At 37.8% G+C, this 24,167-nt stretch overlaps 1 protein-coding gene across 2 annotated transcripts in view; it reads right to left on the reverse strand.

Annotated features, from left to right (window-relative positions):
• Window positions 1-21,438, reverse strand: part of BRD10 (bromodomain containing 10) — a 131,045-nt gene extending 109,607 nt beyond the window's left edge. The window contains exons 1-2 of one of the 2 annotated variants that reach the window (XM_078436869.2): window positions 20,276-21,438; window positions 271-471 (exon numbers count right to left, since the gene is read on the reverse strand). In XM_078436869.2, the coding sequence (XP_078292995.1) occupies window positions 271-471; window positions 20,276-20,868 (794 nt within the window). In that variant the 5' untranslated portion in view covers window positions 20,869-21,438. The remainder of the gene's footprint in view (window positions 1-270; window positions 472-20,275) is intronic. The other variant, XM_078436868.2, reaches the window with a different exon arrangement.
• Between the last annotated feature and the right edge of the window lie 2,729 nt (window positions 21,439-24,167).

Genomic DNA, 24,167 nt, shown 5'->3' on the forward strand with positions numbered 1-24,167 from the left:
ATTCTAGAAATCTAGAAGGCATTCTGAAATCTTTTGTCAAAATTATTTTTTATAGTTTCAAAGTAAGTTGGATTAAAATTTAAAATTATATTTTTAAACAAATTTCACTGTGATTATTTCATTATGAATTCATACACTTGGTGACCATGTATTTTGCATCACTACTAAAATGGGCCCAAATTGACACGGGCACACAAAAGTTATATAAGCTACTCTTTGAAAAGTAGTTCCTAGAAATTTAAACATGAAACTTTTTTTTTTAACATTTACCTTTTTTCTTCTTTTGCTCTCAGCTGTTCTTCCTGTCTCAAAACTTGAACCATTATTGACTCAAAAACTCCACTTGTCAAGCCTGCCAAATTTCGTGGTGTTGACCGCCGCCTTGTTGAGGTACATGCAGTTCCCTTCTCATCCTCCAGTCCATAATAGCCTCTAGATGTGACTGCTATCGTTGTCTTTTCTCTCAGGTGCCTTGGAGAAGAATAAGTCAATTCATAAGGTTAAACCTTCTGGGTAAGCAACAAACCCACTTAGCCAGCATCTTAAGAATAATCCCTTTTGTTAATTATATAAAAAGTATATCGTTAAACCTTACTTAACTGGGGCGCCTGGGTGGCGCAGTCGGTTAAGCGTCCGACTTCAGCCAGGTCACGATCTCGCGGTCCGTGAGTTCGAGCCCCGCGTCGGGCTCTGGGCTGATGGCTCGGAGCCTGGAGCCTGTTTCCGATTCTGTGTCTCCCTCTCTCTCTGCCCCTCCCCCATTCATGCTCTGTCTCTCTCTGTCCCAAAAATAAATAAAAAATGTAAAAAACAAAACAAAAAAAAAAAAACCCTTACTTAACTAAGCTCCAGATTTTTTTTTTTTTTTTTATGTTTATTTTTGAGAGAAAGAGAGAGAGAGAGAGCAAGCACATGGGGGGAGGACAGATAGAGGGAGACAGAGGATCTGAAGTGGGTTCTCTGACAGCAGAAAGCCCAATATGGGGCTGGAACTCAAGAGCCACAAGATCATGACCTCAGCCAAAGTCAGATGCTTAACTGACTGAGCCACCCAGGTGTCCCTATGCTCCAGATTTTTACTCACCCTACGTTAATTTCTAGTTTTCCTTACCCATATCATAAAATCAGTCTGAGTGATAGTCCCTTCCCTACATTTAAGAAATATATAAATCTTGGGTCACCTGGGTGGCTCAGTTGGTTAGGCGTCCGACTTCAGCTCAGGTCATGATCTCGTGGTCAGCAGACTCGAGCCCCACGTTGGGTTCTGTGCTGGCAGCTCAGAGCCTGGAGCCTGCTTCAGATTCTGTGTCTCCCTCTCTCTCTGCCCCTCCCCCACTTATGCTCTGTCTCTCTCCCTCTCTCAAAAATAAATAAACAGTAAAAAAATTTAAAAAAAGAAATATATAAATCTTTAGCACTAAAATTAAGCATTAAAACACTATCTCTTTAATGGAAAAAAAGTTTATTGTTTGCAAAATTAAATGCAGCTCATCTTTACATTTCTTCATGTATTTCATACTACTTATCATTGGTATAGGAGAATAAACAATACTACAAAAACATTTTGGGGGAATAAATTCATGGTACATAAACACTTTGAAGAAATTCTAAACAAATGAAGTATTACAATATATAAGTGCAAATTCAGAAAACTGACTAACCTATAATAAGAATCTTGGAATTGAGATTACCTCTTCAATGTCACCACAAATGTCTCTCTACTCTATAATGTTCTATTAATATTAGACTAGGACTTGAAAATACTGCTGAAAAAGTTTCTCAGGAGTTTAATTATCCATATATCCCCTTAATGAATTTGAAATAACTGATTAAAATAATGTATAATGGAAGGGATGCCTGGGTAGCATAGTCGTTTAAGCATTGAACTCATGATTTTGGCTCAGGCCATGATCTCACAATTGTGATATCAAGCCCCACAACAGGCTCTGCGCTGAGTGTGCAGTATGCCTGGAGTCTCTCTGTCTCTCTCTCTGTCTCTCTCTGTCTCTCTCTCTCTCTCTCTCTCTCTCTCCTCTTTTCCTGCTGGTGAGCACACGCATACTCATTCTCTCTCTCTCAAAATAAGTAAATAAACTTAAAAAAAGTTTACACTGGGGAAAAAAAACATTAATCTTATCAAGTTTTAAAGTTTAAATTAAAACCTGACTTCTGAACTTTTATCTGTAAAAGGGAGAATTACAAAAAGCATCAGGGAAAATACCTACTCTTCTACCTTGCAAAATATTCCAGAGCCTCTGAAGGTTTTGTACATGGTGTTGTTTCTACAATGGCAAAATCAAGTCAATACCCCAGGTAAGCATTCAATATGCTCAATAAGAATCTATGTAAATTAAAAGTTGACCCTGTAATCAAATTTTCCTGCTTTCCTACAAGCTTTTCTTAAAATAGGGTAAGGTTCAACAAAACAAACCTTAATGGCATGAAATACAATCAAATGCCTGTCCATCTTGGACTTTGTTCACAGTGGTTTATTACTTTAAATTAGAAGAACTTTTATAACAATCTTAGTCTCAGGGCATCTAGATCCCATGAATGGTACAACTACAAGGTTCTATTGAACTATGGCACTGTTATGTATTTTTTTTTGTTATAGGGGATAATAATGTAACTGATTTAGCTTTAAGTAGGTCATGAACTTTTAAATTAGTTTTCAACTAATCCTGAAGAATTTGGGCTAATGTAGCCACACTGTTTCAGGCTGTGATTATTTTATGCACAATAGCATAGATCTGTATGATGGCTAATTGGGCTGGGAATAAGGAATGTGGACCAAAAGTTAATAAACTGGTGATAAAAGTAATTTTAATTACTTCCTCATCAATACTAATGGAAGAGAACATTAATGCACTGAAACATGAGTTCTCAGAGGTCACAGTATATGCAGAGCACTGGGAGTAAGGAGAGTTGAGGGAAATAGTAAGACACACAGCTAAATTGTTACGTAAACAAGTCAGCAACCAAATTTTACCCTTTAACTTCAAGTAGAGAAGTCCTACAAGCAGAAGATGAAGTTATATAAACTACTTTTTAAACAGTATTTTTTCAGAAATTAATATCCTTTAGAGAAATATTCAAAGAGAAATTAATATCTTTTACTACTCATCAGAAATAAAAATGGATATGCTTTGATATTTATTATTCATAATTAAAATACAAAAAGGAAAACTATAATGTAGCTTTCATATCAACATGTAAAGATTAAAAAGACATATTCCTCAGTGTTGGGGAGAATCTAAGAAAAGAATAATTCTATACAATATTGGATGTGTAAAATGGGCACACCATTTTTATAAGTCAATTTGGTAAGAATCATTAAAATTTAACATGCACATATCCTTTGACCCTTCATGCTCCTAGAAATTTACCCTACAGGCGTATCTCCACAACTGTGAGCAATAATACACACACACACACACACACACACACACACACACACACACACGTTTGCAGAGTACTTTTAAAAAGAATAACCCCCAAGGCCCCTGGGTGGTTCAGTAAGTTAAGCAACTAACTCTTGGTTTCAGCTCAGATCATGATCTCACGGTTTGTGAGTTCAAGCCCTGTGTCAGTCTCTGCAGCTGGCAGCATAGAGCCTGCTTGGGATTATCTCTCTCCCTCTCTCTTTGCCCCTCCCCTGCTCATGCTGTCTCTGTCTCTCTCAAAATAAATAGGTAAACTTAAATAAAAAAGTAAAAAGAATAACCTGTAAACATAAATGTCCTTTTATACAACATGGATTAAATAATGTGTACCATAACATGGAATAACATCCATCCATCAAAAGGAGTAAGGAAGTCTGTATGTACTCACTATAAAAGATGTCTACATTACATTGCTGAATGTGAAAAAAATTCTGAATATATCTTTTAAGCCAAAAGCAATCATATATAAATAAGTATATGTAAACATATATATGGCACCAAGTAGCATGTGTGTTTGTATACAAGTTCAAAGTCTCATCTGACTACTGCAATCTCTTTGTGACAGGCACCCTGGCTTCTACTCTGATCTCTTTACAGTCTATTCTTCATGCAGCAACCCAGGTCATCCTTTTGAAAGGTAATCAGATCATGTCATCCCCCTGCTCTGTCTCCTCCAAAGCCTTTCAGTTACACTTAAAATAAAAACCAAAATTCTGATGGACTATAAGACCAGTGTGATATGACCCTCATCAACCACTCCAGACCTCATTTTATACCATTTTGCTCATTGCTCTTTGTGTTCTGGCCACAAATGTCTCTGTTATTCTTAGTCACACCAATATCAGCTTTGCCTTTGATCAAGCTCATCCTCACTTCAGGCACTCTTCCCCCAGGTATCTGTATGGCTAGGCATTATCACTTTATCCTAACATCTGTTCAACAGCAGTTGAGAGGACTTCCTGAGAGGACTTCCCTGACCATCATAACTGGTAAAGGATCCCTTGTTACTCTGTTCCCTTACCCATTTCTTTTCCTTCCTGTTTACCACGACATTATATTGTATAATTACCTATTTATTTGGTAATTTTTCAACTCACCAGAATAAAAGCTCCAGGAGAATAAGGATTTTGTTTTTTTAATGGATGTAACTTCAGAGCCACACACACACACACACACACACACACACACACACACACACACACACACACAAGACATATGGAAGGATACAAGCCAAGCTATTTTTCATTTTAAATTTACAGACATAATTCAAGTTGAAAAGTTGCAGCCATCTATTTTCTCCAGAGTGAAATACCTATCAAACAATTGTTACTAACTACTTGGGTTTCATTTATCAGAGAATAAAATACAATAAGACAAAAATAAATCTCACCTCCAAATAAGAATTGTCAGACAACCAATCAACAATCAAATCATACACTAACTCTCCCTTTCCAAAATTCAAGCTTTTGTACTATTATGAAAATTAGTTTATGAAATCACTCTGGCAATAGTTTGAAAATAACAGATTGCTAGCTATAAGCAAAAGCTAAGCAATAATTACAGTGGACTCATTGAGTTTTAGTTACCCTTTGTTTTTGTTTTTTTCACATAAAGCATCAAAGGTCTTTTCTGTGTTGTTAACACATTCCAAATTTCAGAATTCAGAGGCTTAATTCTGTTTCAAATTATTCAAGTATTAATAAAGAAGTAAATTGCTATTTAAGCTTTACTTATGGTTAATACATGCACTAACACTGCCCACCCCAAAAAAACAGATGTTTGAAAAAGTTTCCCATATTATGTGATTTTCGTTGTTGCTATCAAAACAAAGAAATGTGTCACCTATAAAAACTCTATCTGTACAACTAAAACTTGGAAACAAAATTATCTAATCTGTTTAAAAATATTCTAAATAAAGAGTTTCAGTCAAAATAGAACAAAGGAAGATATAGATAGAACAAAGGAAGCTATAATTACAGAAGAGGGCCACAGAATGATGGAGCACAGTTACTGATGACATATAGCCCAGCAAAGAGAAAGCCATTAGGCTATCCTGACCTCTCTCCAGTCCTCCTGTCAGTGCCTCCCATTGACTGAACCCAATCAAAAGCCAGAACACAAGGCAGACCAGTTGATGCAGTCCTTAGAAATCAGCCTCCTGGGACACAGCACAGTGCACAAAAGTGGAGAATAGATTTGGATGGGCAAATGAAAATTATCCATCAAAGTAGAACCGTAGTATTATTAGACTTCAAGAACAACTATTTGAAATTAGGGAAGACAAAACTCTCATTGGTTTATTTCAACAAAAACTTTTGCCTGTCTAATATGGTCAGCCCAGCTTACAATGCCATTCCATCTGGATGTATGCATCTTTATGAGCTCTGAACTACAAAAGTCATTAAAGCTAAGTATTAAAATAAATTTAATATAAAACAAAACTTTCAAATAGTTCTACAGTCAAGTATTAACCAAGATTTTCAAAACTAATGAAATATCACAATGTCCTCACCAAAACTAACGTTTTGTAACATTAATGTTAACGCTTATTTTAAAATATGCTTATCTCTCATGTTTAAGTATTTAGATTGTAACACTTTACAATATACAAAATATAATAGTACAGAATATGATTAAATGATTGATAAATAAATATAGATACATTGGGGGTACCTATTCAAAATATTTTCTGCTTGGGAAGCCAGATCATAAAAGTTTGGAAACAAGTACTCTCATATTCAGCTGTACTGAATATCCAGAAAAGTTTTAAGAAAAAAAGTCTTCATGCCTACAAAAAAAGGTATTTATTAGACTATGAAATTTATTTCTTACTTGATCTTCCTTACCTATTCTCCCAGTTATTACTCTTATTCCCCTTGCATTTTTAACCCATCATCATCCAGATCTCCAATCTCTTATTTGATTCCTTCATTTGCACTAATATAATTCAGCCTTTTAGCTATCCACATATCAGGTAGTTGGGACCCATCATACCTGACAAACTGCTGATCTCATCTCTCTTAACCAATTATCTGTCTCAGGCATTCCATCTTTCTTGCACTGACAGCATGAAGCCTGCTCGGGATTTTCTGTCTCCCTCTCTCTCTGCCCCTCCCCCATTCACACTCTCTCAAAAATAAATAATTAAATGATTTATTTTAAACCTAAAATATTTTTATGAATTTTTTTTATTTGAATTCCAGTATAGTTAACATATGCTGTTATATTAGTTTTAGGTATACAATACTGATTCAACAATTCCATACATCACCTAGTGCTCATCACAAGTATACTCCTTAAGCCCCATCCTCTATTTCACCCATTCTTCCACTCACCTCCTCCCTGATAACCATCAATTTGTTCTCTATAGTTAAGAGTCTGTTTCCTGGTTTGTCTTTTTTTCCTTTTGCTTGTTTTTTTTCTTAAATTCCACAAGTGAAATCATATAGTATTTGTCTTTTTCTGACTTATTTTGCCTACCATTATATTCTCTAGCTTGCATCCATGTCACTGCAAATAACAAGATTTCCTTTGTTTTTATGACTGAATAATATTCCATTGTAGATACATACCATTATTCTTTATCCATTCATCAGCTGATGGACACTTGGGTTTCTACGATAAAAATTTGCTACCGTAGATAATGCTACTATAAACATCAGGGTGCATGTATCCCTTTGAATTAGTGTTCTTGTATTCTTTGCATAAACACCCCATAGTGAAAATGCTGAATCTTAGTTCTATTTTTAACTTTTGAGGAACCTCCATACTGTTTTCCACAGTGGCTCCACCAGCGTGAATTCCCACCAACAATGCACAAATGTTCCTTTTTCTCCACATCCTTGCCAATACCTGTTGTTTCTTGTGCTGTTGATTTTAGCCATTCTGACAGGTGTGATGGGATATCTCATTATAGTTTTGATTTGCATTTCTCTGATGATCAGTCATGTTGAGCATTCTTTTATGTGTCCATTGGCCATATGTACTCTTCTTTGGAGAAATGTCTGTTCATGTCTTCCCCATTTTTTAATTGGGTTTTTTTTTTTTCGCATTGAGTTTCATAAGTTCTTTATATATTTTTGATACTGACCCTTTATGTCATTTCCAAATATCTTCTTCCATTCTGTAGAAGTTGCCTTTCAGTTTTGTTCAACTTGCCTTTCAGTTTGATTTCCTTCACTGTGCAAATGCTCTTTATTTTTATGTAGTCCCAAAAGTGTATTTTTGCTTTTGTTTCCCTTGCCTCACAATACATATCCAGGAAAAAGTTGCTATGGCTGATGTCAAAGAAGTTACTACTTGTGTTCTCTTCTAGGATTTTGATGGTTTCAGGTCTCCCAGTTAGGTCTTTAATCCATTTTGAATTTATTTTTTAATAGGTGTAAGAAAGTGGTCCAGCTTCTTTCTTTTGCATGTTGCTGTCCAGTTTTCCCAATACCATTTGTTAAAGAGACTGTCCTTTTCCCATTGGACATTCTTTCCTATTTTGTCAAAATTAATTGACCGTAAAGTTTGGGTTTATTTCTGGGTTTTCTATTCTGTTCCACTGATCTGTGTGTTTATTTTTGTGACAGCATCATACTGTTTTGATTACTACAGATTTGTAATAACTTGAAGTCTAGAATTGTGATGCTTCCAGGTTTGCTTCTTTTTCAATAGTGCTTTGGCTATTTGGGGTCTTTCGTGATTTCATATAAATGTTAGAACTGTTTGTTCTAGCTTTTTTGGTGGAGTCTTTCGGATTTTCCATATACAGTATCATTTCATCTGCAAATAGTGAAAGTTTCACTTCTTCCTTGCCGATTTGGATTCCTTTTCTTTTTGTTGTCTGATTGCTGTGGATAGGACTTCCAGTACTATGTTGAATAGCAGTTTGAGAGTGGACATCCTTGTCTTCCCCCTGACCTTAGCCAAAAAGCTCTCAGTTTTTCCCCACTGAGAATGAGGTTAGCTGTTGGTTTTTCATATAAAGCCTTTATTATGTTGACATATATTCCCTCTGGACCTACTTTGTTGAGGGTTTTTATTGTGAATGGATATTGTATTTTGTCAAATGTTTTTGTGCATCTACTGATATGATATGATTTGTATCCCTTCTCTTATTGACGTATCACATTAAGTGATTCGGAAACACTGAACCACCCTTGCAACCAAGAAATAAATTCCACTTGATTGTGGCAAATGATTTTTTTATTTTATTTTATGTAGGTGAATGGCTTTCTGAACGTATTGTTTAATTCGGTTTGCTAGTATTTATTGAGAATTTTTGCATCTATGTTCATCACAGATAATAGCCTGCAGTTCTCTCTTGTAGTGGTGTCTTTATCTGGTTTTGCTATCAGGATAATGCTGGCCTCACAGAATTAGTTTGTTAGTTTTCCTTCCTTTTTTATTTTTTGAAATACTTGGAGAAGAATACCTATTAATTCTTTAGATGTTTGGTAGAATTCAACTGTGAAGCCATCTGGTCTTTGACTTGTGTTTTTGGGTGGTTGTTTGGTTACTGATTCAATTTATTTGCCAGTTCAGTCTATTCAAACTTTCTATCTCTTCCTGATTCTAATTTGGTTAGTTATGTTTCCACAAATTTATCCACTTCTTCTAAGTTTGTCCAATTTGTTGGCATACAGTTTTTTCATAATATTCTCCTGTAATTGTATTTCTGTGGTGTTGGTTGTTATTTCTCCTCTCTCATTTGTGATTTTGAGTTTTGGGGTTTTTTTGTTGTTGTTGTTGTTTTATGTTTGTTTGATGAGTCTGGCTAGGGGATTATGAATTTTATTGATCTTTTCAAAGAACAAGCTCCTAGCTTTCTTAGTTTTGTATCATTTGTTTTTGCTCTAATCTTCACTGTTTGCTTCCTTCTGCTGGATTTGGATTTGTTTGTTCTTTTTTCTATCTCATTTAGCTGTAAGGTTAGGTTGTTTGAGATTTGTCTTGCTTCTTAAGGAGGCCTGTATTGCTATAAATTTCTCTCTTAGAACTGCTTTTCTGCATCCTAAAGATTCTGGACCATTTTGTTTCTATTTTTGTCTCCATGTAATTTTTTGTTTCTTCTTGATTTCTGGTTGCCCCATTGTTTACTAGCATATTATTAAACCTCCACGTGTTTGTGGTCTTCCCAGATTTTTTATTGTGGTTGATTTCTAGTTTCATAGCATTGTCAGAAAACATGCATCATATGACTTCTATCTTTTTGAATTTCTTGAGAGTTGTTTTGTGGCCTAATATATGCTCTATTCTGGAGAATATTCCATGTGCCCTTGAAAAGAATATGTATTCTGCTGTTTTAGGGTGGAGCACTCTGAGTATATATGCTAAATCTATCTGGTTCAATGTGTCATTCAAAGCCAGTTTCCTTGTTGATTTTGTTTAGATGATCTGTTCACTGATGTAAGTGGGGTGTTAAAGTCCCCTACTATTGTTGTTTTATTATTGTTGAGTTCCGTTATATTTGTTATTTTTTTATGTATTGGGGTGCTCCCATGTGGGGTGCATATTTATAACTGTTATATGTTCTTGTAGGATTATTATATAGTATCCTTCTCTCTTGTTACAGTCTTTGTTTTAAAGTCTAGTTTGTCCAATATAAATATTGCTATCCTATCTTTGTTTTGACAACGATTTGCATGATAAATGTTTCTCTATCCCCTACTTTCAATCTGCAGGCATCTTTTCTTCTGAAATGACTCTCCTGTAGGCAGCATAGATTGGTCTTGTTTTTTATCTACTCTGTCACACTGTGCCTTTTGATTAGAGCATGTAGTCCATTTACATTCAAAATAGTTATTGAAATTTTTCTCTGATCCTTTCTTGTCTTTCTCTCATGGTTTGCTGGTTTCTTTGGTGATAGACTTAAATTTCTTTCTTTTATTCTTTACATCTCTATTACTGGTTTTTGAATTTGTGGTTACCATTCAGTTTGCATATAATATCTTCTGTATATGTGGTCTCATAAATTTAAACCTGTTCTTTATTCCTCTTCCCCTTACATTTTAGGTATATACTGTTATTTTACATCCTCTTATTTTGTGAATCTCTTGACTGATTTTTACATATACTTATTTTTACTGCTTTTGTGTTTCCTACTCTTCATTCTCTTATTTATAGTCTTTCTTTTCCACTCAAAGATTTCTAGTAGGACTGATTAAGTGGTCATGAACTCCTTTAGTTTCTGTCTGAGAAACTCTCTTATCTCTCCTTATATTCTGAATGATAGTCTTAACTGGGTACAGTATTCTGGGCTGCAGATCTTTCATTTTCAGCACCTTACATATTTCATGCCCTTCTCTTCTGGCTTACAATGTTTCTGCTGAAAAATCTGCTGACAGGCAAACTCATGAAGTTTCCCTTGTTTGTATCTCTTTTCTCTTGCCACTTAAAAAAAAAAAAAATTGTCACTAATTTTTGCCACCTTAATTACTATTTGTCTTGGTGTGGACCTCCTTGGGTTGATTTTGTTGGGGGATCTCTGTGCCTCCTGGATCTGCATATCTGTGCCCTTCCCCAATAGATTAGGGAAGTCTACAGCTATTATTTCTTCAAATAAGTTTTCTGCTCCCTTTTCTCTCTCTTCTTATTCTGAAATACCTATAATGGGAATATTACACTTGTCAAGGTGTCTCTTTAAGGGAGGGTCTCAGCTTCCTAACATCCTGAGCTCTCCCAGAACCAAGCCCACTGATTTTCAAAATTCCAAACTTTATGTTCCGTTAGTTATAAGAACCCACGAATTCAGCCCCTCTCATTTTCAAAGCTAAATGTTATAGGGATTCAGCTTTCCCATGCAGACTCCCCAGGGTGATACTCTGTTTCTTGCCCTTTTCTGCACTTGTGACTTCCTACTGCCCGCGATGGCCAGGATTTTGCTTCCCACTGCATCTCCACCCTTCCTACCCTCTTTCATGTGGCCTGTTCTCTACCTTTAGCTGTAGAATTTGTTCTGCCAGTCTTCCAGTAGTTTTCTGGGGTATTTACATTGATATGATATGTTACCTAGTTGTATCTGTGGGACAAGGCAAACTTAGGGTCCTCCTGCTCTGCCATCTTCCCAGCTCTGCCATCTTCCCAGCTTCCCATATGATATTTTTTCATTCATATTTACTCAACTGCTCTATACTGTGTGATTACTTTCTCAACAAGGACTTGGACTTTACAGAAAGAACAGTTTTACATCAGTAGGAAAGAGTAGAGAAATACTAATTATATTCATTCCCGTTATTCATTCATTCAAAATATTTGCTGAGCAACAGGAACTCAGCAATGAACATGATGATAGTGTGTATGTACTGAATGAAAAGTGTAAGAATCAAAGATGAATTTGATATATTCAGATTGAAACAATAGTGACACCACGGAGAAGAATGAGAAAGCTGAAAAGAAAAACAGAAAAATTAGAAGGAGATCTGGGTTAGAAATAAACTTAGTTTTTAACATTTTCAGATACAATAGTTGTACAACCCATTGGAAAAGTTCTGTGGACAGAAATATGAAACTAAAACAAAAGGGAAAGCTCAAAATATTGATTTGAGAGTCTTACTGATAAAGTTATAAAAAATAAATGCTCTTGCCATACAAGAATAGATTTAAGAAGATCTAAAGGCATAACTTCAGAGATTATCCAGTTATAATGAAAAACACAGCCAAAGGAAGACTCAAAAGATAAACAGTTTAAGTAATAGCACAATAGAGTGGAAAGGAGAAAAGTTATAAGTACAAAGTGATCTAAACTATTTCATTCACCAAATAGATGGAGAGGGGAAAGTGAAAGCAAAGGATTAAACAAGAAGGCATTCATTAGCAAAATGCAAGATGGCAAGTTCAACAGGAATTGCAAAAGTCCTTATAAAAACAACAAACAAAACTTTCAAGGCCTATATTTGTAACTGAAGTGGCACCAAATAAAAAAATTAAATTTCCAAAAGAACTGCAGACTATCATAATTAATTTTTAATAAGAATATTTTGCTTAGAATAATTTTCCATTTCTTGATTTTCTCTAAGGTACACACAAAGGTTAAGTTTTTATTTACAAGAAAATAGCACTCAGTGCCTTACCAACGTCAACAATTTTGATAAGCATTTTTACTAAGTTAGGACTGCTCTGCTGAACATCTTACTACCACTACAGCTATTCCTTATCATACAGAAGCAATCACTTCTCAGCACAGGCAAAACAGAAGGCTCCCTGGGTCACTAACTCTCATACAGTGCATTTATATTCAAGTTCCCTAGAAGACAGTAAAGTTGTGACAGTTGTAAAGAGCTAACTAAATGTTTATGCACTGAATTCAGAAGCACCCAAATATATAAAACAACTGATCACAAACATAAGCAATCTTACTGGTAAGAATGTGGTAACTGCAGGGGACTTTAATACTCCACTTACAACAATGGACAGATCATCTAGACAGAAAATCAATAAACAAACAATGGCTCTGAATAATACACTGGACCAGATGGACTTGACAGATATATTTAGAACTTTTCATCCTAAAGCAACAGAATATACATTCTTCTGGAGTGCACATGGAACATTCTCCAAGATAGATCACAAAACAGCCCTCAATAAATACAAAAGAATTGAGATCATACATACTTTCAGATCACAACGCTATGAAACTTGAAATCAACCACAGGAAAAAGTTTGGAAAACTTCCAAATGCATGGAAGTTAAAGGACATTCGACTAAAGAATGAATGGGTCAACCAGGCAATTAAAGAAGAAATTTAAAAATATATGGAAAAAAATGGAATGAAAATACATCAATGTAAACCCTTTAGGATGCAGCAAAGGTAGCCCTAAGAGAAAAATACACTGCAATCCAGGCCTATCTCAAAAAACAGAAAAATCCCCAAAACAAAATCTAACAGCACACCTAAAGGAACTAGAAGCAGAACAGCAAAGAAACACCAAACCCAGCAGAAGAAAAGAAATAATAAAGATCAGAGCAGAAATAAACAATATAGAATCAAAACAACAACAACAACAACAACAACAAAAAACAGTAGAACAGATCAATGAAACTAAGAGCTGGTTTTTTGAAAAAATAAAGAAAACTGATAAACTCCTAGCCAGACACCTCAAAAAGGAGAGTGGACCCAAACAGATAAAAACACAAATGAAAATGAATTTATTACAACCAATCCCTCAGAAATACAAGCAATTATCAGAGAATACTATGAAAAATTATATGCCAACCAACTGGACACCCAGGAAGAAATGGACAAATTCCTAGACACCCACACGGTACCAAAACTCAAACGGGAAGAAATAGAAAATTTGAACAGACCCATAACTAGTGAAGAAATTCAATCAGTTACCAAATTTCTCCCAATAAATAAAAGTCCTAGACCAGATGGCTTCCCAGAGGAATTCTACCAGACATCTAAAGGAGAATTAATACCTATCCTTCTCAAGCTGTTCCAAAAAATAGAAACAGAAGGAAAACTTCCGGACTCATTCTATGAAGCCAGAATTACCTTGATTCCCAAACCAGACAGAGACTCCACAAAAAAGGAGAACTACAGGCCAATATCCCTGATGAACATGGATGCAAAAATTCACAAGATACTAGCAAATCAAATTCAACAACATATAAAAAGAACTATTCACCATGATCAAGTGGGATTTATTCCTGGGCTGCAGGGCTGGTTCAATATTCGCAAATCAGTCAGTGTGATACATCACATTAATAAAAGAAAGAACAAGACCACATGATACTGTCGATAGATGCAGTAAAAGCATTTGACAAAACGTAGCATCCTTTCTTAATAAAAACCCTAAAGAAAGTCAGGATAGAAGGAACATACCTAAACATCATAAAAGCCATCTATGAAAAGCCCACAACTAATCTCATCCCCAATAGGGAAAAACTGAGAGCTTTCCCCCTGAGATCAAGAAGACGACAGGGATGTCCAATCTCACCACTGTTGTTTAACATAGTGATGGAAGTCCTAGCATCTGCAATCAGACAACAAAATGAAATAAAAGGCCTCAAAACTGGCAAAGAAGAAGTTAAACTTTCACTTTTTGCAGACGACAGGATACTCTACATGGAAAACCTGAAAGACTCCACCAAAAGACTCCCAGAAGTGATACATGAATGCAAAGTCGCAGGATACAAAGTCAAGGTACAGAAATCGGTTGCATTTTTATACACCAATAACGAAGTAAAAGAAAGAGAAACAAAGAAACTGACCCAATTTACAATTGCATCAAGAACCATAAAATATCTAGGAATAAACCTAACCAAAGATGTAAAAGACCTGTATGCTGAAAACTATAGAAAGCTTATGAACGAAACTGAAGACACAAGAACATTCCATGCTCATGGATTGGAAGAATAAGTATTGTTAAAATGTCAATACTACCCAAAGCAATCTACACATTAAATGAGATCCCAATCAAAGTTGCACCAGCATAATTCTCAAAGCTAGAACAATCCTAACCTTTGTGTGGAATCTGTATTGTATGAAAAGGCCCCAAATAGCCAAAGTAATATTGAAGAAGAAAACCAAAGCAGGAGGCATCACAATCCCAGACTTTAGCCTCTACTACAAAGCTATAATCATCAAGACAGTATGGTATTGGCACAAAAACAGACACATAGACCAAAGGAATAGAATAGAAAACCCAGAATTGGACTCACAAATGTATGGCCAACTAATCTTTGACAAAGCAGGAAAGAATATCCAATGGAAAAAAAGACAGTCTCTTTAACAAATGGTGCTGGGAGAACTGGACAGCAACATGCAGAAGAATGAAACTAGACCACTTTCTTACACCATTCACAAAAAATAAAGTCAAAATGGATGAAAGACCTAAATGTGAGACAGGAAACCATCAAAACCCTAGAGAAGAAAGCAGGCAACAACCTCTTTGACCTCAGTCACAGCAATTTCTTGCTTGACACGTCTCCAAAGGCAAGAGACTTAAAAGTAAAAATGAACTATTGGGACCTCATGAAGAGAAAAAGCTTCTGCACTGCAAGGGAAACAATCAACAAAACTAAAAGGCAACCGATGGAATGGGAAAAGACATTTGCAAATGACATATCGGAAGAAGAGTTAGTATCCAAAATCTACAAAAGAACTTACCAAACTCAACACCAGAAAAACAATCCAGTGAAGAAATGGGCAGAAGACATGAACACTTTTCCAAAGAAGACATCCAGATGGCCAACAGACACATGAAAAGATGCTCAACGTCACTCCTCATCAGGGAAATACAAATCAAAGCCACACTGTGAGGTGATACCACCTCACACTGGTCAGAGTGGCTAAAATGAACAAATCAGGAGACTGTAGATGCTGGACAGGATGTGGAGAAATGGGAACCCTCTTGCACTGTTGGTGGGAATGCAAACTGGTGCAGCCGCTCTGGAAACAGTGTAGAGGTTCCTCAAAAAATTAAAAATAGAACTACCTATGACCCAGCAATGGCACTACTAGGAATTTATTCGAAGGATACAGGAGTGCTGATGCCTAGGGGCACTTGTACCCCAATGTTTATAGCAGCACTTTCAACAATAGCCAAATTATGGAAAGAGCCTAAATGTCCATCAACTGATGAATGGATAAAGATGCAATTTATATATACAATGGAATACTACTTGGCAATGAGAAAGAATTCATGCCATTTGCAGCAATGTCAATGGAACTAGAAGGTACTATGCGGAGTGAAATAAGTCAGTCAGAGAAGGACAGATGTCACATGTTTTCAGTCATAAGTGGATCTTGAAAAACTTAACAGAAGACCATGAGGGAAGGGAAGGGGGAAAAAACAGTTACAAACAGAGAGGGAGGAGGCAAACCATAAAAGACTTAAATACAGAGAACTGAGGGTTGATGGGAGTGTGGGGGAGAGGGGAAAATGGGTGATGGGCATTGAGGAGGGCACTTGTTGGGATGAGCAGTGGGTGTTGTATGTAAGTAATAAACAACGGGAATCCACCCCAAAAACCAAGAGCACACTGTACACATTGTATATTAGCCACTATATATATGTATATGTATATGTGTGTGTATATATATATATATATATATATATATATATATACATACATACATATAAAACTTTGAGAATAGATTTGTTGCCTAAATCTTAATCCTAGTTCTATCATAAATAATATATACATAAAACAAATTGTTATATGTCACTAATATATATTTATATATAAAAGTATATTTATAAGTTTATACTTTATACATGCAATGCTATTATATACACCAAAAAGTAAACTAAAATAGAGATTTAAAAAGAATTAAAAAAAAAAAACAAATATACTGAAATTGTAATATTTTCTTCCTTCACCCCAGTCAATCATCCTGCATACCTGCTGGGGTGCAAACTCTACTCTGGAGACCATACCGTAGCTATACAGAAGCACCTGTAGTTCCCAGAAACACTGCATTTCATACCTTGCATTCACTATAGTTGAGCATTCTACAATGCCACCCTGAAGCCCTCCAAAAAATATACAGCAGCAATCTTCAATAACTGTTCAGGTATAAATGTCTTTATGTTATCTTTTACCTAATCTCTTTCCCCCTTCTCATTTCCTCTTCTCACTTGCCATCCCCACACTTATTCCCATTCAGATTTAGGTCTCCCTCTTAAATTCCCCTTGTACCTGTCTATATGTCCATTATAGAATCGTTATCTTTTTAAGTCTCTGTTTCCCTACTAAACTATGTTTATAGGCTTGGGGCTTATCTTTTGATCTCAGGAAGCTGAATGTCTAGCTTTGGCAGATACTAAACTGTACAAATAATCTAGCCTAATACTCTGACAGTACAAATGACTTAGACTGAGATTCAAATTAAACACTGTGTCCATAGTCCAGGGTACTAAAACTATTGGGCTGCTCTACCATGATAATGTGTCATTTTCTTTACTGTACCTCATTTCTTGCTCGCTAAAAGCTCAGCAGTATATGGAGCAGCTGTAAAGTTCTCTTTACAATAATCTAAAAATAAGAATTCAATGTTTTACAAATATATATAAGACAAAAGAAAACTTAAATAATATCTAAGAGATTTTTTTTTATTACTAAAATACCACATACCATGTGTTTTCAAACAAGGTATCTGAGTCAACTGCTAAAAATCATACTCATGTGGCCGGTTCACAGAATGTTGTTCTGGAACATCTATGTATCTTAATTTATACCAGTTATAACCCACACTTTTCTCAAAGTTATGCCCACTCAAAGCATTTATTTAGTAATAACTCAGATTTTAGGCTATTATAGAAAAAGAAATGAATTCTACAAGTGTGGTCTGGCAAACTTATTAATAATTAATTACAAAATGTTTACCTACATCAAATACAATAAAATTGAAGGACTCAAAACTTCATCTGAGACCATCATATTTTTAGTTTTTGCTACTAAAATGCAAGAATTTTATCTCTTGAACTAATAATGTCAGAAATACATTATGTCATTATGTTTATAAACAACAGAATATCTTAAGTTTACAAGACCAGTGTTCTAACCCCTGAGCTATGGAGTCAACCGAGAATGTCTTAAGTTTAATTTTTCTTTAATGTGTATTTTTAAGACACGCGTGCATGCGCGCGCACACACACACACACACACACACACACACACACACAGTATGAGCGGGGTAGGGGCAAAAGGAGAGAGGGAGACACAGAATCCGAAGCAGGCTCAAGGCTCCTAGCCATCAGCACAGAGTCCAACCTGGGGCTGGAACTCATGAACTGCGAGATAATGACCTGAACAAAAGTTGGGCACTTAACCGACTGAGCCACCCAGGGGCCCCTTAAGTTTAATTTCTAAGTATGGATGCTATTAGACCATATGGGAATACAGCATTCTGAGCATTAGCCACCAGGAATCATTCTAACTAAGCATTTAGAAATTAACTTTATGTTCAACAGTCTTCTTGTTCTTTTGTCGGGCTCAAAAAGTATTTATTATACACATAAACTTTTGAAAACACCTGTAATTCATCCAAACCAATACGCTACTTCTTAGCACTTTCATGCAATCTCATTCTAAAGCCGTTTCCACATTTGTAAATCTGGATGCTTGGACTAGATGAACGCTATGGTGCCTTCCAAGTCTAAAATCCTGTGACATCAACTTGGAGTATATTTTACCACTTAAAAAAGTGACGTGTGAATGGATTGGTTTTCTCTGTAAGTCATAACTATAATGACTCTGTGGAGACAATAGTAACAAACACACTACACAAGTATAACATTAAATAAAGTATTAAAAGCAAATCTGTGAATAATCATTACCAAATGATTGTATTTTATGAAAGGATTCAAGAAGAAATTCCTTAAATAGAGGCCCTCTAATGAGTCAAGCACTAGGTTAACTATTGTTTTCAGTGAAAGAAGTCACTGATAGTCTTGAAAACATCGTATGGGAAGCCAACGACATATTAGATTATTTTTAAACTACCATTATAAATCCAGGTCCAGGGGTACCTGGTTGGCTCAATCAGTTAAGCATTAAACTCTTAATTTAGGCTCAGGTCATGATCCCAGGGTAATGGGATCGAGCCCAACGTCAGGCACTGCATTGAGTGTGGCGCCTGCTCAAGATTCTCTCTCTTCCTTTCTCTCAAAAATAAATAAAATAAAATAAAACAAAGTAAAATAAAATAAAATAAAATAAAATAAAATAATAAAATAAAAATAAAATAAATCAAGGACCAAAAACCTACAACTTCTCAGAAACTATTCCATAAAAGCACTAGTTTAAGGCCCAGGAAATGAGGAAAATATTCATTTATTCAACTACTATTGCTAATATTGTAATGGTTACAACTTATATCAGACTAATTATGGAACTGACACTGTTGACTTTACATTTATTAACTCATTTAATCTTACAGCAACCCCATGAGATACTATTATTATCTGAAGCCAAAAAGGTAGTGACTTGTTCAAGTTCACTCAGCTAGTAAAGAATCAAACTACTATTCCACTTCAACTACCATTTCCAACATTCAATTATTTTTCTATTCCTGAAGAATTTCCACTTGAGAAATTAATTTGGTTCACATCAAATATATATTTATAAATATGTTTATTTTAGTATCTCTTGTGTTACATTATTTTCTCTGACTAAAGAAAAATAATTGACTCTGGCTATTTGTGTGGATTATATCAAGAGCACAGTGCCATCTGAAATGACTCTGATTTCTGGTAGAATAAACACAAAAGTCTAAACGTTTTAAAAATTTTGTGTTGATGCATCCACTATTATCACAAAAATTCGGTCTCCTCATATGAAGCTGAGAGAAAAGATCAGGAATACGCCAGAGTAATCATTAACCATTTAAACACAATCCGTAAATTCCCGACGGTCGACATGGGTAGTGAAAAAAAGATACATTTTTTAAACGGTTTGAAACGACCATCTTTTTACATAAGCCAAACACATTTTTCAAACGATACTTCATCCTAAAACCTTTTTCTAACGTCATGTTAAAACTGTCTAGAAGTGGCGGGTCCATCTCCCATCTCACTAAAACTTTCTTTCCCTCTACCCTACCCCCGTAATTCTTCCTATGGGTACCATATTACTTTCTATCTACAAACTTTACCTGTTCTTCTGCGCTCAGGACTCGACTCCCTTTCAGCTTTCCATTTGGGGAATGCGTACATTCACCACACACCCACCACACCCTTGTGGGCCTCCACTCAGGCCTGCTCCTCCTCCCGGGTTCTGCAGCACCAACCCTGCACGTAACAGCTACGCCCCCCGTCCCCTGGCCCAACCCATCCTCGGACACGTGCGACGATGTTTGTGTCACTCCATCAGTCCCACTGGGGACAGGACTCACTTACCGAGAAAGAAGCGCCAACTTTTGCTCCAGCATCATCTCTAGCTTCTGGCCCTGTTTGGAGATCCAATGGTCCACTCCATGCAGGCGGTAGCATGTCTCCAGCATCAATCTGAAGTCCGCCACGAACTCGGTGATGCCGCGGTACTGGCCGCCGGCGAACTTCTCCTCCATCTGCAGCAGACACATGCCCTGCCCGACCTGCGGCGGGAGGGCGCGACCGCCCCGGCCCCCGCTGCGCGGCCCCTCAGCCACCTCAGCCTCCCCGAAGGCAACGCCCCCCAAGGGCTGCAGGAAGGGGGCAGTGAGGCCCCGGTGCTTCTCCTGCAGGAACTCGCCCAGGATGCGGTAGCCCTGCTGCAGCTCATAGGTCAGGTCCTGCTCCTTGCAGCCACAGCCCCCGACCACCATCGCCTCTTCCTCCTCCTCTTCGTCGTCCTCCTCCTCCTGCGAAGAGGTACCCCTCCCTTGAGCCGGCCTTGAGGCCGGGACCGCTACTGCCATCTCCTCCTCGTCTTCCTCTTGCTCGGTCGCTGGTGGCGGCCGCTCCTCCTCCCCGGCAGGCTCCATCTCCCCCGGCGTCTCGGGCACGCTCATGGCCCCGGCAGAACCACGTCGGGCCGTGTGGAGAGGCCGATCGAGGCTCCGGGGAACGCGTGAGCGCGGGCCGCTTCCTTAGGGCTCGGCCTTGCCCCGCAGCCCCAGCCGCATTGGGCTTTCCTCTCAACCGCCTGCTCCGCTCGCTACCCGCGGGGGTCCTGAGCTTGTAGCCGGCGGGGCGGGGTTACATGCCGCGCTGGGGAGGGGGGAGAGAAGAGGAGAGCCTAGGTGCCCTCCTCTCCCCTCCCCCCGGCGGCGGAGCGCGCCAGGCCCTCCTTTGCCTCACCCCTTCGCGCCCCGCCCGCCTGCTCCTCACCGGCCAGGCTAGGCCTGGCTGCCGCGGCCTCGGCGCCCCACCCTCTCCGGGCCGGCCGTAAGGGGGTTGGGAGGGGACGAAGAGGAAGTGAGGATTCTTCTCTAGCCGCCCCGAAGGGGGCTGCAGCACTGGGCTGCGGAGGCTGGGGCTCCTCCTCCTCTCCCCTCACACCCGCTCCCGCCCCCTCTCTACCTGCGGGGTACCCGGGCAGGAGGAGGCGGCGCGCGGAACGGCCCCGGCGACAACTGTCAGTTATAAGTCCCGCTGGGCCGAGGGCGGGGGGAAGGAAGGGGAGGGGCGGAGAAGAAGAGGGAGGGCACTCAAGCAACCCCCCAGGCTCTGGAAAGAGGCAAAAAAAGGGCACCGTCCCCATCCACGGTGCGCATGCGTAGTGGAACAGCCCCACCCACCCCCTTCGCGTCTCGCCCTGCTACGCAAAAGCACTGACTTGGGTTGCGCGACCGGCTCCGAGGCCTATAGGTTGCGCGGACCAATTATGTCATCAGCATGTAGACTACTGTTAAGGGGCGGAGTGGGGAGAGAAGCAAGGCGCCTGCGCAGGAGTACTCGACACTGCCGAAGAGGCCCAAGGGCTTTTAAAGAAAGCGAAGGAGTTTTTTTTTTTTTCTTTTGCAAGACCCTAAAAGCCCTAAAAACTAAAATTAATCCTGGGGCGCTTGGGTGCTTCAGCCAGTTAAGCTTCTAACTCTGGCTCAAGTCATGATCGCACAGTTCCTTCGTTGGAGCCGCATGTCAGGCTTTGTGCTGACAGCTCACAGCCTGGAGCCTGCTTCAGATTCTTTATCTCCCTCTCTCTCTGTCCCTCCACTGTTCTTGCTCTGTCTCTCAAAAATAAATAAATGTTAAAAAAAAAAGGGGGGGGGGGAGAAAAAGAAAAACTAAAATTAATTCTGAAGGACCTTGCTCCATAAAACCCTTGTTAATGGCAAATGAATAGTGAGAAGGCACAAAATGTAAATCCTATCCTGTTGTAAATTTCATATTTTCTGTACCCACCTTCACCCATGTAACTGCCGGGTTTTTAATATAAAACTAGAATTTTATAGTTTAGAAAACAGGTGCAAGGACTCGACCAACTAAAACATATGTTCACATGCAAAAAAAAAAAAAAGATAATTTGTAAAACTGTTAATTTCTAAAACTCTGGTCCAGTTCTTGACCAATTCCTATTTTAAGTAATGTCTTGTTTTCAGTTAAAATTAACATATTCCCACCTCCATTCTTGAGATCTGCTAAGAATAAAGGAAGGGAATGGAAACTTACTAAAAATCCTTGGGGTTATAAAGTTTTCAAGTATTTCAAGTCTAAGCTGCACAGTATTAGGTCGTTAGCCTTACAATGTCACCATACATTTAAAAATTACTTTTGAATGTCTAAAACGTGAACTCCTCATTCACTTTAATTAGGTAATGCTTAAAGTAAGTGGGGTGAAAGAGTGTAATGGTTCCATAAAGCAGATATTAGTATTTTCTTATGTTCTATTAGAAAGATGCAAATCTCGGGGTGCCTGGGTGGCTCAGTAGATTAAGCAACCGATTTGGCTCAGGTTGCAATCTCACAGCTGGTGAGTTCCATACCCACATCAGGCTCTGTGCTGACAGCTCGCAGCCTCTAGAGCCTGCTTCGGATACTGTGTCCCTCTCTGTCTGCTCCTCCCCCGCTCATATTCTCTCTGTCTCTCAAAAAATAAATAAGCATTTAAAAATTTTTTTAAAAAGAGAAAGATGCACATATGTTTCTATTTACAAAGAATGCTCTAGCTTGAAACTGGCAATTATGTCCTAGAAATCAAGCATTTTAAAAGTACAAGTCATCTAAACAAATGGTCTATTCTGATCCTTGATTATTGTGAACCTTTAATGAACCAATAAAAGTCAAAACTTCAAAGCTTTTGGGAGAAGGGGGGAAAAGAGTAGCAGTAAGTTTAAGTAGCAGAATTAGGTAAAATAGTTAAATGAGAACACTTATTGAGTATTGACACTCCCACACACCCACTATCCAGTTTTCAAGGTCTCCTCTCATCAGTCATTTGTAATTTATGAGACATTTCGCTTTCTCCTCAGAGCCCTTAGATGTACCTCAGCTCACAGCAACAAAGCCAGGGAACAGTCTAATTTCAGCAAATGGCAACCCAAAATGAGTCTGATTGAGCATCCTTCATTTCCTTTGACCATTCCCCCAGCAAATATCCCCTCTTTATCTTTAGCCACGAACTCTATTTCATGACTCTCTCATAATATAGATTGTATTTATTGACTCCTGTGCCACCAAGCACCTTACATTCATTATCACCTTTAATTCTCACAACAATCATAGGTATTATGCCTATTTTACAGATGTAGAAACTGATGCTTAGGTTAAGAAAGTAGTTTGCCAAAATTCAAATCTAGGTCTGTCACACTTCAAGATTCTCCAAGGTACCTAATTCTCCAAGGCCACCTGGCAGAATTTCCAATTTTCATGCACAAGAGTGTAGGGAATTGCTAGAAATTTGATCAAGGGCTTCTGATGGGATATCAATTAAGATAAAGAGGTAGGAGTTGAAGGAACCACAGCTATAGGTCATGGAGAGGCCACAATGATTGTGATCTTAGCTTTTATGAAAGTAGGATCAGATCCTTAAGCTTAAAAAAACAATTATACAAGAAATATGTTGGTTGTAGGTAAATTATTAGTGAGAAGAAAAATTGCCCTTTAATCCCACCACCCAGAGAAAATTTTATTAATATCTTGTTGCAGAATTTTTCTATTTATTTATGTATACTTTTATTTATCTTAAATAAAATTGTGACTATACTATACTTAATGTCCTTTCCTATTATTTATTGTAATAAATAATAAATCATTGCAGGGAATGGACAGGAAATCCATATCTAAAATCTCAACTTCATATTTCTGTCCACAACAGCCTACATGGCCTGCTCATCTGAACTGGCAGGGAGTGAATCAGGGAAATTCT

Source organism: Panthera onca, chromosome D4, assembly GCF_046562875.1.
Source record: "Panthera onca isolate mPanOnc1 chromosome D4, mPanOnc1 haplotype 2, whole genome shotgun sequence".
NCBI classification, from domain to species: Eukaryota; Metazoa; Chordata; class Mammalia; order Carnivora; family Felidae; genus Panthera; species Panthera onca.